This window comes from Aplysia californica, unplaced genomic scaffold (genome assembly GCF_000002075.1).
Source record: "Aplysia californica isolate F4 #8 unplaced genomic scaffold, AplCal3.0 scaffold00788, whole genome shotgun sequence".
Lineage (NCBI taxonomy): Eukaryota > Metazoa > Mollusca > Gastropoda > Aplysiida > Aplysiidae > Aplysia > Aplysia californica.
Window position 1 is genome coordinate 117,636 of NW_004798058.1, and position 10,702 is coordinate 128,337.

Genomic DNA, 10,702 nt, shown 5'->3' on the forward strand with positions numbered 1-10,702 from the left:
TTAGAGCTCTATTCAAACATAACTAGGCGTAATAACTATGTGAAAAACACCAGTCTCAGTGGTATTCATAGTTCCTAATAGTATACATATTCTCTGGCAGTATATTATTGTATTCTTTAACAGACAATTTGCATAGTTTGTGTTGAATTAAAGTTGATCAGAAATTTCTGAGCTTCATCATCATCCAATGCTAGATCTGCGCCAGACATCGGCGATCATGGTTCTCCATTCATTCCTTTGCTCGGATACTCTCAAAAAAGCTTCGTTTCCCAGATCTTTCCCTGTTATCCATTTGTTAAGGTTCCCTAAGTGTGTTGTTCTGGGTCTTCCCCTGCCTCCGTTGCCCTCAATTTTGCCTGTGATTGCTAGATGTTCAAGACCCTTATGTCTATTTATGTCTATTTATGAGCTTATATTTGAAAAAGAAACATAAATAATCAACTTTGTTTCTAGCCTTAGATTGTTGTTTTGTCACTTTTGTTTGTACCTAGTAGAAATAAAGAAACTGATGGATGTTTCCATTTCCTGTTCTTTTGATCTAAGGCCTTAGCCTATTTGCATCTGACTCTATTTTTGGACAAGATGAATGAAAGCCATTGTTAATCTGTTAGTGTTAGAACAAGATTCTGAAACTATGAGCTCGATGACGTATCAATAGACACTATATGGTTTGAAATATTTTCACAAAGAAGAAGAGTGTCAAAATTGTCAAAATGGCTGAGATGCTTCAAAATCTTTTCCAAGAATACAAAAAGGCAGTCAGTCAAAACTCTGCTGCCATCGCTCAGTTTGAATCAGCTTTTCGATTCGTGTCTTATGCTATTGCAGGTAGATCTAGTTTTTGTGTTGGGAAAATCCTGTTCGAGCTCTGTTTGCGTTGTTTTGAAAGTTTCTCATGTTCTGTATCACTGTTTGAGTGTGTTGTGTGGCCACCTCTATTCTCACCCGGAGTGAGAATAGTGCAGGCGAGTCTTGTGGCTATTCTCACCCGGTGCGCGTTCACCAAATTTTGCGTTCAACCTAAACCACAGAATTCTACACTGTGATAACAGAAAAATTGTAGAATTCTGTGCCGTGAACAAACGTTCCATTACAACTGTAGCCTACTAAAAGTTAAAAGCGTACAATTTTGTCTGTGGGCAGTGGAGAGAGAGAGAGAAAGAGAGAGGAGTAGCGCGAGAATTTCCGGGCAAAACAAAATGGCGACCCGCGTAGTTCGGCTCGATTCGAAAAGTTAAATAGCCGTAGCATCTTTGTAGACAACCAAATTAATTTACTTTTGTGTTTTAACATCATTTTTTAACTTTGTTTTGGTCAATTTGATCGTCCACACCGATAGACAGTATTCAGAAAGAGACAGAGAGAGAGAGAGAAGAGGGGAGGAGTTGATCTTGCGAGAACTTCCGGGCGGGTGAGAATAGCCACTTTCGTGTTGTGTAGCCTCTATAGTCTATCAATCAACTTTCAATTTCAAGTCAATCAAGTTGACGAATTGTGTTGTGATCTGGAGTGATTATTCTCACTCGGGGTGAGGATAAAAATAACGACAGCCTGCTACTGCTAGATCCAGATTTAGATTTAGATATCTAGAGTCTAGAGTCTAACCGTGTCACCGCGCATCTGTTTGGGGGAAAGTGGCTATTCTCACCCGCCCGGAAGTTCTCGCAAGATCAACTCCTCCCCTCTTCTCTCTCTCTCTCTGTCTCTTTCTGAATACTGTCTATCGGTGTGGACGATCAAATTGACCAAAACAAAGTTAAAAAATGATGTTAAAACACAAAAGTAAATTAATTTGGTTGTCTATAAAGATGCTACGGCTATTTAACTTTTCGAATCGAGCCGAACTACGCGGGTCGCCATTTTGTTTTGCCTGGAAATTCTCGCGCTACTCCTCTCTCTCTTTCTCTCTCTCTCTCCACTGCCCACAGACAAAATTGTACGCTTTTAGTAGGCTACAATTGTAATGGAACGTTTGTTCACGGCACAGAATTCTACAATTTTTCTGTTATAAAATCACAGTGTAGAATTCTGTGGTTTAGGGTGAACGCAAAATTTGGTGAACGCGCACCGGGTGAGAATAGCCACAAGATTCGCCTGCACTATTCTCACTCCGGGTGAGAATAGAGGTGGCCCTGTTTGGGTGCGCAACCCCCGGTCTCCTGCTTTGTTTTGGATAAAAGAACAGCGAAAACGAGGTCACTTTCTGTGAGCATGCGCAGAATGCAGCTTATTTCAATTTCGTTTTGGAGGTTCCTGTCAACACACGTGATTCTACGGTGTCGGAAAGTTTTGCCCCTTCATATTAATGGTTTTCGTAACCGGTATTGGTGAATTTACTACTAACTAAGCGCTTGAGTAGTCGATTATTTAGCACACATCTAGTTAATCTGGATCTAGCTCTAATGTATCGTAGAATGTATACTAGAATCGATAAATACTAATACTATCGCAGGCTGCTTCTTAATGCCCAGAACATGCCAGATAGGGTTGCGCACTGTAGCAGACCCAATTTGCGCAGTCCGTTTCAGTGCGCAGTATCAGCTTTTTTGCTATTTGGCATTGATAGTGTGGCTTCTAGGCCCTTTGGTTATTTTACTTATTAAGTTATTTCTTTATGACCTGCATTGTGCACTGAAACAGACTGTTTTCCTTCCGTTTGGATGCATTATATTGTCATTGGAAGATGATCAGTTAATGTATTCATGTCAAAATTAATTAATATAATGGAAATTCACTCTCCAAAATGTTCAATTTCTTCTTTTCATGATATCTTTTTCTTCTTTTTTTGTCCTTTTCCTTTAAAGAATACTAGTCTAGGTATAGTCTAATTCTTATTTTCTTCTTTCACCTCCTTGTGTTCACAGCAACTTTCTTTTTCAGTTTCTTCTTTTCACGTCTTTTTCTTCTTCTTTTTTGTCCTTTTCCTTCAAAAATACTAGTCTAGGTAGTCTAATTCTTGTTTTCTTCTTTCCCCCTTAGTGTCCACAGCACCTTTCTTTTTATCCATTATCAAAACACATACACACAGTGTAAGGAAATCTCCTGTTAGGGGGCGCACAGCTCCCAAAAAGAACACGCCTCATTGACCTTGGCCTTCCGTTATGGTCAGTACAGGAACTTCTTGCAAGGAAATGACAAGGCCAGGATAGAGAAAGATGAAAAGTGTCAGAAAAGAGCTAGATCTAGATCTAGAGCTGTAAACATGGTACTATTGCGCACCCAACCAGATATATATATAATATGTTGCACCAAACAGACACCTTGCGCATCAACCAGACACACATTACCAAACAAACACCACCACAACATATAGGAATTTTAAACTGCTGTTACAGTAATGCGCTACACCGTATAGAGAGGAAGTTTTTGTAACGTCTGGTGAAAAAATCATGAAGATCGACGTGTAACTTCCAGAGATATCCCCAAAAGATCGCTTACTGTATATCGCACCACAGGATTGACTTCTAGAATTAGATTCTATTCTCACCCGGTTTTTTTTCGTTTCGGCCCTATTTATTTCGTTTCGGGCATCATATAGAATCTAGAGTAATCGTACCGGGTCGGGCAGCAAGTTTTTTTTTAGCTGTCGGGCACTGGAGTACAAAAAAATCATTTAAAACTTTGTTTTTAAATCTAGCCCCAAAAGAGTGGCACACAAACCTAAGGAGGTAAAGCAACCTCCCTTACTTTCGTTGAAACAACAGTTACGGCGATATTTTGCTAAAAATAGTCCTTAACCCTCATCCTGTGGGAGCCGCGTTTTTGTCGCCCGATAAGCCTATTTCGGCACCTCGCCTACGTTCTGGTTCCGAATCAGTGTAGCCCCTGGCTCAGCGCACGCGCAGCGCGCATCCTCTTACGTGTCATTCGGGTCCCGAGTCGGATCCCCATTCACGCAGGTCAAGTGTGTGTGCGTCAGTCTGCTTGAGTTTGTGTACGTTTGTGGCCTTCTTCTAGAACCGCCTGCGTTGGTTCGTAATCGAGGCATACGTCTCATTCAAAACATGCCAAGTTGGTTGCTCCAGATGTTCGTCCAATGAAATTATAGACGAAATTGACCCACTTAGACATGAGGAGCTCGAAAGGATAGTCAGGAAACAAGACTTCCATTTTTCTATACAAAATCTTTCAAATGAGCTTGATTTTGTATGAAATGATACTACCTGATAAAGAATTTAAAGCTTGTTTGATAGTTTTAAATACCATTGGGCAGGTAAAAAGAACAATTTGAGTGCAAAACATTCGGAAATTGACCCCAGGTCATTCCATTCAACAAGAGCATCTAAAAAGATTATTCGAATGGACGTAACTACTCGTAATGTCTTTTCAGCTTATGAAAGGGGGTTATCCATGTGTTCGTAACACTTTATAAATAGGAATCAATAAAAGATAGAGTGTTATTTTCATCATCGATTAACACACTCCCACGGTATTCATGGCGAAAACACACGTTTCCAGGCGCACTCGCTGTACACCAACAGTACACACTGAGTAACCCCAGCGGCCTGCCCGGTCTGACGTAATCGGTTGCTGATGAGATTCGCATCTCAGCACAGATGCAGGACGAGAGTTAACCTCTAGGCCATGAAAGCCCCTGTGTGTGTGTGTGTACAACTATGAGGAGAAGCTAAATTTATGGAACGAAAATTGCTGAGATTGTTTATAAAAGATTATAACACAAATGAATTAAATTGATATAACAAAAACCGAAAACATGTCGAGATCTAGTCAACAGTTACTGGCGAGGGAAACCCAAGAGTATTGGGGGAAACCCCGGAAGACAACAAAAACAGATGGTGGAAATACGTCATCTATATTTGTGCCAATCACAGAGGTGTGCCAGGTGCTCGCTGTAGCTTCATGTGTTGATTTCTGTTTTGAGAATAATGTGACAAGAAATCATAATTCACAAAGAATATCTAATCTCTGGCCCATTTACAATGTAGCCTATAGTCCTACAAAATAATAAACCCTGTCCAAAAAGGGCAGATGTTTCATTCATAAATCATATTTTTAATTGATTCATGATTTATCAGAAGTCATGTTGCAGTTTTACATTTTAATTTTAGGAATGTGCTAGCTGCCCGATCTGGGGTGGCTAGCGTTTTGCTTCTTGAACGAATTTGGTCGATTAGCCTCATGCTACTGGCCCATGGGGACTTCTATGCGTGCTCAGTTAAATCATGAGATCAATCGCGCGAGATTCAGTCCGATCATGATTGTAAACGATTGTTCTATTTTGCAGGACTAATTCCCGAATCGACCTAGAGTAAGAAAATCGAGAAAGTTTTAAAGAGAGTCAAAGTTCTTACAAATGATACCGTTTTCCTATGGAAAGGGAACGAAAATCGCTGCGATGGCAGCATCCATACTTCACATAAGAATACATCAACCTATCTTTGTTGTTTTCGGACTTTCTCATTTTTGTGCATAGTTTGGAGTTTTCTGTACTGATTTTTATTGCAATCTGCGATTATAAATGGTTCATGTGAAAAGTGGCAAAATTTAGAAATTGCTTCACTCTGTTCTCTAAAACTTTGGAAAGTCTTTCCCTCATATAACTCAGCCACCATGTTGATCTGGTTCTGATGTGACTGAATTTCAGGCGATTGATCACCTAATTTAACGGAGAATGCACAGAAATCCTGACGGGCTGATTTCGTTTGAGTAGCAAAATGCTAGCCTCCCTTTATCGAGCGGCTAGCCACTCCATTAATTTTAACACTTTGAGCGGACCCCAGAAAACCTGACGGGCTGCATAGAGATTATTCAGCTTTCTGACGCTATGAACGAGCCGTTGTAATTCATGCACCAGTCATTATTATTGTTAGTCCCACCAATAAATGAAATGATCATGATGTGTTTACCCAAATTGACCAGTCGGTAACTTAGTTACAAATTTTCAGATGCTGGTGGTGGAGGCTTAAAATAAAAACATCATGTAGCCCTGTCCGTAAATCTGACCTATGCTAATCATAACAGAGATATATATGAAACTGTTGCTGTGTTTACTAATTGTCAGTAGAGAGTAGTAACAATGGATGTTAACAACTTTCTAACTGGGGGAGGGGGGGGCACCTAGACCTCCAAATTGTTTTAACACTTTGCCATCACAAGGCTCATAGTAAAAACCCTTGCCATCACAAGCATTTTGGGGGAAATCCAAAGAAACTGGGTGGTAAACATTGCCGATCGGAGTTTTGTGACGGGAGCAAATGTTCGACGTTCTTGCCGATTGGCGACATTTGACACCAAAGTGTCAATTATAATTTTGAAGTTTAACAATATTTTCTGTTTTATTATACTGAAATTTGAAAATTTTGTCCTGCATTTCCTTGTGCGTTGCAAATGATAACTTTTCACTGATTGAAAATTGTTTTATCTTGTTATTTCTCAGGCAGATTTGAAGATTCATCACTTCTTTCGGAGCTTCTTTATTCTGCATCAAATCTCCTTGTTCTGTTCAATGATGCAATCATTCAGAAGGCTTCAGGAATCTTACCATCAGTGGTCAGTATTTGAAATCATAGTTTGCCATCATTTTACTTGCTGCTTACTGATCCCATAATCTTAGAAGATCGTAGGTGTACCGTATGATAGAGAGTCTTGCAGATGTCTCCACTTTTCCAGTTTTTTTGCGAGCGCCTGAGTTTGGGCAAGGGATTTCCCTGCCCATTCCGCAGTGTTGTCTGTCCACCTCTTTCTTTGCCTTCCTCTCTTTCTACTCCCCTGCACAGTTCCTGGAAGAATTGTCTTGGATAGGCCACACGATCTTGTTACATGACCATACCAATTCATTTTTCTTCTCTTCACAGTAGACAGCAAGTCTGAATAGTGTGTTGTTTCATTCTACGGTGCACTTCCTCATTTTACAGATACAAAGTTAAACAAAAGGGCCCTTTAGTTCAATTTTTAAATTTTGTTTATTCCTAATGAGTATGTTTAATTTTTTAAGATGTACGAGTAAGTTTTTTCCTAATTGTTTAACAGAAATTGTTTTAGGTTTAAATGGAAAAGGGACAATCGCTGGGCATGAAAAGTTGACTAATTCAGTATGAAATACTGTCGACAGCAGTGAGGCACATGTGTCTGCTACTATTGTCTGTGCTATCTGGGCCCAAAGCATTTTACTGACCTTCATTTCCACAGACTGCCTCCCAGGAACGCTTGCAGAGTCTGGTGACTGTTCTTGAGTATGTGGGCGTTTTCATTGAGATGGCTGCTCATCGACTCTACGGTGACCTTGGTCGATGGACAGCAATTGCTGTGGTACAGCTGGCAAAGTATGTAGCTGCTTGTCATGCTGTGTAAAGCAGTAAACAGTTAGAGATTCCTGTTTGACAAGTAATGATGAATTACCATAAACAAACTTGGTTGAAAAATTTAGATTCGGTGGAAAGTGTTTAAAACAGCCACCCATTGTCGTGCAGAAGAGGTGGGGGAGCAAATAGATCATACATAGGGCACACATGAACATCTGTCATCAGATGCACAAGTGTGGTATTTACCTCAGAATATTGTGCTGGCCATTGCTTTCCATCCTTTTATCTTTTTTTGACTTCTTTATAACTCACTCAAGACTGTTGGGCCACTCTCACCCCACCTCTTTTTAAAAAGCAATTTACTTTTGTTTCACAGTGAGGCTTTAAACTCTTACAGACTCGGTTAAGTCTGTGTTTAATTTACTTTATAATTGATGTCCAGGGCTGTTGCCAGATTTTTGCTTCTGGTGCGACATGGTGTGGGCATCCAAACCGTGCCACCCCTGGCCCCAGTGGACCGTGATGCTCTCCTAAAACAGGCAGGTGTGAGCCAGAAGAAAGAAGAGGTATGTAAAGTGTTCCTTTCCTAAATCTCTCCACTTTACTGCAGAATTGTGTTGTTTTCTGCTGTACCTTACTTGGGCAGGACTTATCACTTCAAACTTGATACACCACACATTTTATTTACATATTGTGGTTCTCACATGTTTGCCCTTCCTACATCACTTTGGTAATCATGTCACTTTGCTTTACTCTCTTAACTAGGCTTTTCTCTTTTTTTAGATTAAAATGTTTACAGTAAGTATTTAGAACCATTTATTTGTGTGTGTGTGTGTCTGATAAATTAATTTGAACCCACTCTGGTTTACTGAAAAGTTTTTGATATAACCTTTGAATATGCTTACGAGATGCTTTTCTGTGATGTTAAAATGGTGTCATGGGGACTAGCGTAAACAACACAATTCTCAGCAGAAGCTTTTGATTTTCAATGGGCTTGTTTAGAATTATTATTGGGTGAAAATGAAATGATAATGGTTTTGATGATGAACTCGACTTGTCTGATAATGATAATAATTTGTAAACAGTGAGACTTTACATTAAAGCAATAAAATACCTTCTTGTGTCCTTTTGATGTTGTTTTGGTTTTGTCAGAAAAGTATGAAGAAAATGTGTTCTTATTATCTGGTCTGTGTTTGAGAGGGTTTGAATACCTCTTTATGACAAATAGTAGGGAAGCTGTAATGAAAAAGATAGTCCAAAAGCCGCGAAAATTTGAAAAAATGCAAGCGTAGGAGAGAAGTGGGACAAAAAGATGCGATACAACACAATGCAAAAATGTTGACTGATTAGAATTTTGTAGCGCAATGTAAAAGAAAGTTCTGAAGAGGCTGATAAGTACCAAATAGCCAGAGGTTTTTGTGATGAGGTGGTACAAGATCTTTTTCCAAGAAGAAAATACAGTCGAACCTGCCTAAATGAAAACCTGTATAAAACGGAAACCTGTTTTAACGTAATCTCCCCACTCCCCCCTTGGTATATTCCTCTTTAATGACCTGTAAAAAACGGAAACCTGTACAACGCGGAAACTGAAAGGAAAATCCTCTCCCTCCCGAGGGTTTCACCTGCCTAAGACAGAAAATGCTTTGCCCGTTCAGCCCTGATCTGAAACAAAACTCGCAAGTTTGGTTCGGCCGGCTCTAAACAACGCCATGGCCAGGGTGCAATTTTACGGTAGATGTTACCCCATCATGTGAGCCCTGAACGATGCAGATGGTCAGGGTGGTGTAGGTGTGAAATCTCACGACTGCCCGTGAGAGTGCTCGAGTAGCGAGCCACTATGGAAACTTTCCTGCGTAGCCAGAAGTCAGAGGTGTGAACTTAGATTGACCAATGCTTGCCACCCTGATCGTACGGCCAACAGAGAAAAGAGTTCCTCATATCATTGTGACATGGTGGCAGTGAGGGGTGGCATTGGTTGACTGTGCTTGTTACACCGGTGGGTGGGGCGGAAAGAGGAAGCAGAGGAGATGTTCAAACGTTTTTGTTTTTAATAGGTCAAACAGTGCTCCTATGAAAGGCAAGCACTGGTGGTGATTGGATAAGTAAGACTGACGCATGTCATGATGGGGGAGGATAGCAATTCAGAGTTGTGAAGTTTTGACCACTGCTTGCCGATCAGACAAGCTATTCTTGATCCCACCGGCTAGGCTTTTGACCCCCCCCCCCCTCCCCCTTCCATCTCTCCTAAATTCCCCTGTTTAAAATGGAAAATGCCTAAGACGAAATTTTTTTCTGGCTCCCTTGCAGGTTCGACTGTAGCCTGTTGTAGATTTATTCTTTACTTGAGTCAGATTTACTTCTTGTCTATCTGCTGCCAGTTAACATAGACTTTTTTGTTTCCCCAGCCCAGTGATGTAATATCTCAGCCTTTGAGCATAAATGGAACCTCTCCTTCTGTCATCTTTACATTGAAGAGGTCAGGGAAGGTTATGAGGACACTATCCACAGGTTAGTTTCTGTTTAAAAAAACCCATGTATGTCAAAAATGGGTCTGGGAATGTTAGTAGTCTGCTGCAGGGTACTGCTCATACACCATTCTCTGATGTGGTGGTGGCATCTTTTCTTCTTACTTGCCTTATCCAGTGACTTCCACATTTTTGCAGATTTCCACAGTTTGAGCATTTCTTTGGATTACTGCTCACTTTGAAGAGTCTCTGAAAATTCTTGCTTTAAAATTCGTTTCAGCAGAGAATTTGATCTGCCATTCAGGGTATCCAGCAAGGTCGTAAATTCGACACCCTGGTCGTAAAGGTCGTAAATGGTTGTAAATTTGCCTTGAAGGTAGTAAACATTTGTTAAACGGTCGTAAATTAGCGTGTGTACTGAGTGATGAAGCCAGCAAGACTTTTCAGTGAACCCTAGCCGCCGTACATGACTCCATTTTTGCCGGTCGCGATTGTGATATAATATTCGTTCACTTTTTCCCCGTTCGAGAGTACGTTTCACGCGAAATGGCGGCTATGGCGGCAGGCAGATGTGTATGGGACACCGAGGGTCGATCGGGAAAATCAAGGTCTACTTTCGCTTTCGTTACCACCCTGAAATTTGCCGACGATAGACTCGTAACGCAAAATTTGTGACATGCAGGTTGTACAGTATAAACGCTGTGTCGCCGTGCAAATAAAATTTAATCATTACTCAGACTCCTCACCGTGCTGTCACTTGTGTGGGGGGAGGGGGGGGGGAAGAAAATACAAGCGTCGTCCGATTTTTAGATTGTTGGGCTCGCCATCGTGACCGGTCAATAAACTTTGCGCGCGTGAGCACCGACGTTTGTTGTTGGGGTCGCCAAAGTTCATTCAAAGTCTGAGTGTTGCGAAGTACATGTATAGGACTAAGGAATAGGGTAGGGGAGTATTGATTTATTTTTTTTTAAGATG

At 40.7% G+C, this 10,702-nt stretch overlaps 1 protein-coding gene across 1 annotated transcript in view; it reads left to right on the top strand.

Moving 5' to 3' along the window:
* The first annotated feature begins 692 nt into the window (after window positions 1-692).
* LOC101857605 (peroxisomal membrane protein PEX16) overlaps window positions 693-10,702 on the top strand; it is a 22,026-nt gene continuing 12,016 nt past the window's right edge. Inside the window, exons 1-5 of the mRNA XM_013088687.2 lie at window positions 693-828; window positions 6,398-6,510; window positions 7,150-7,283; window positions 7,705-7,828; window positions 9,668-9,770. Coding sequence (XP_012944141.2) covers window positions 714-828; window positions 6,398-6,510; window positions 7,150-7,283; window positions 7,705-7,828; window positions 9,668-9,770 — 589 coding nt within the window. The 5' untranslated portion in view covers window positions 693-713. The remainder of the gene's footprint in view (window positions 829-6,397; window positions 6,511-7,149; window positions 7,284-7,704; window positions 7,829-9,667; window positions 9,771-10,702) is intronic.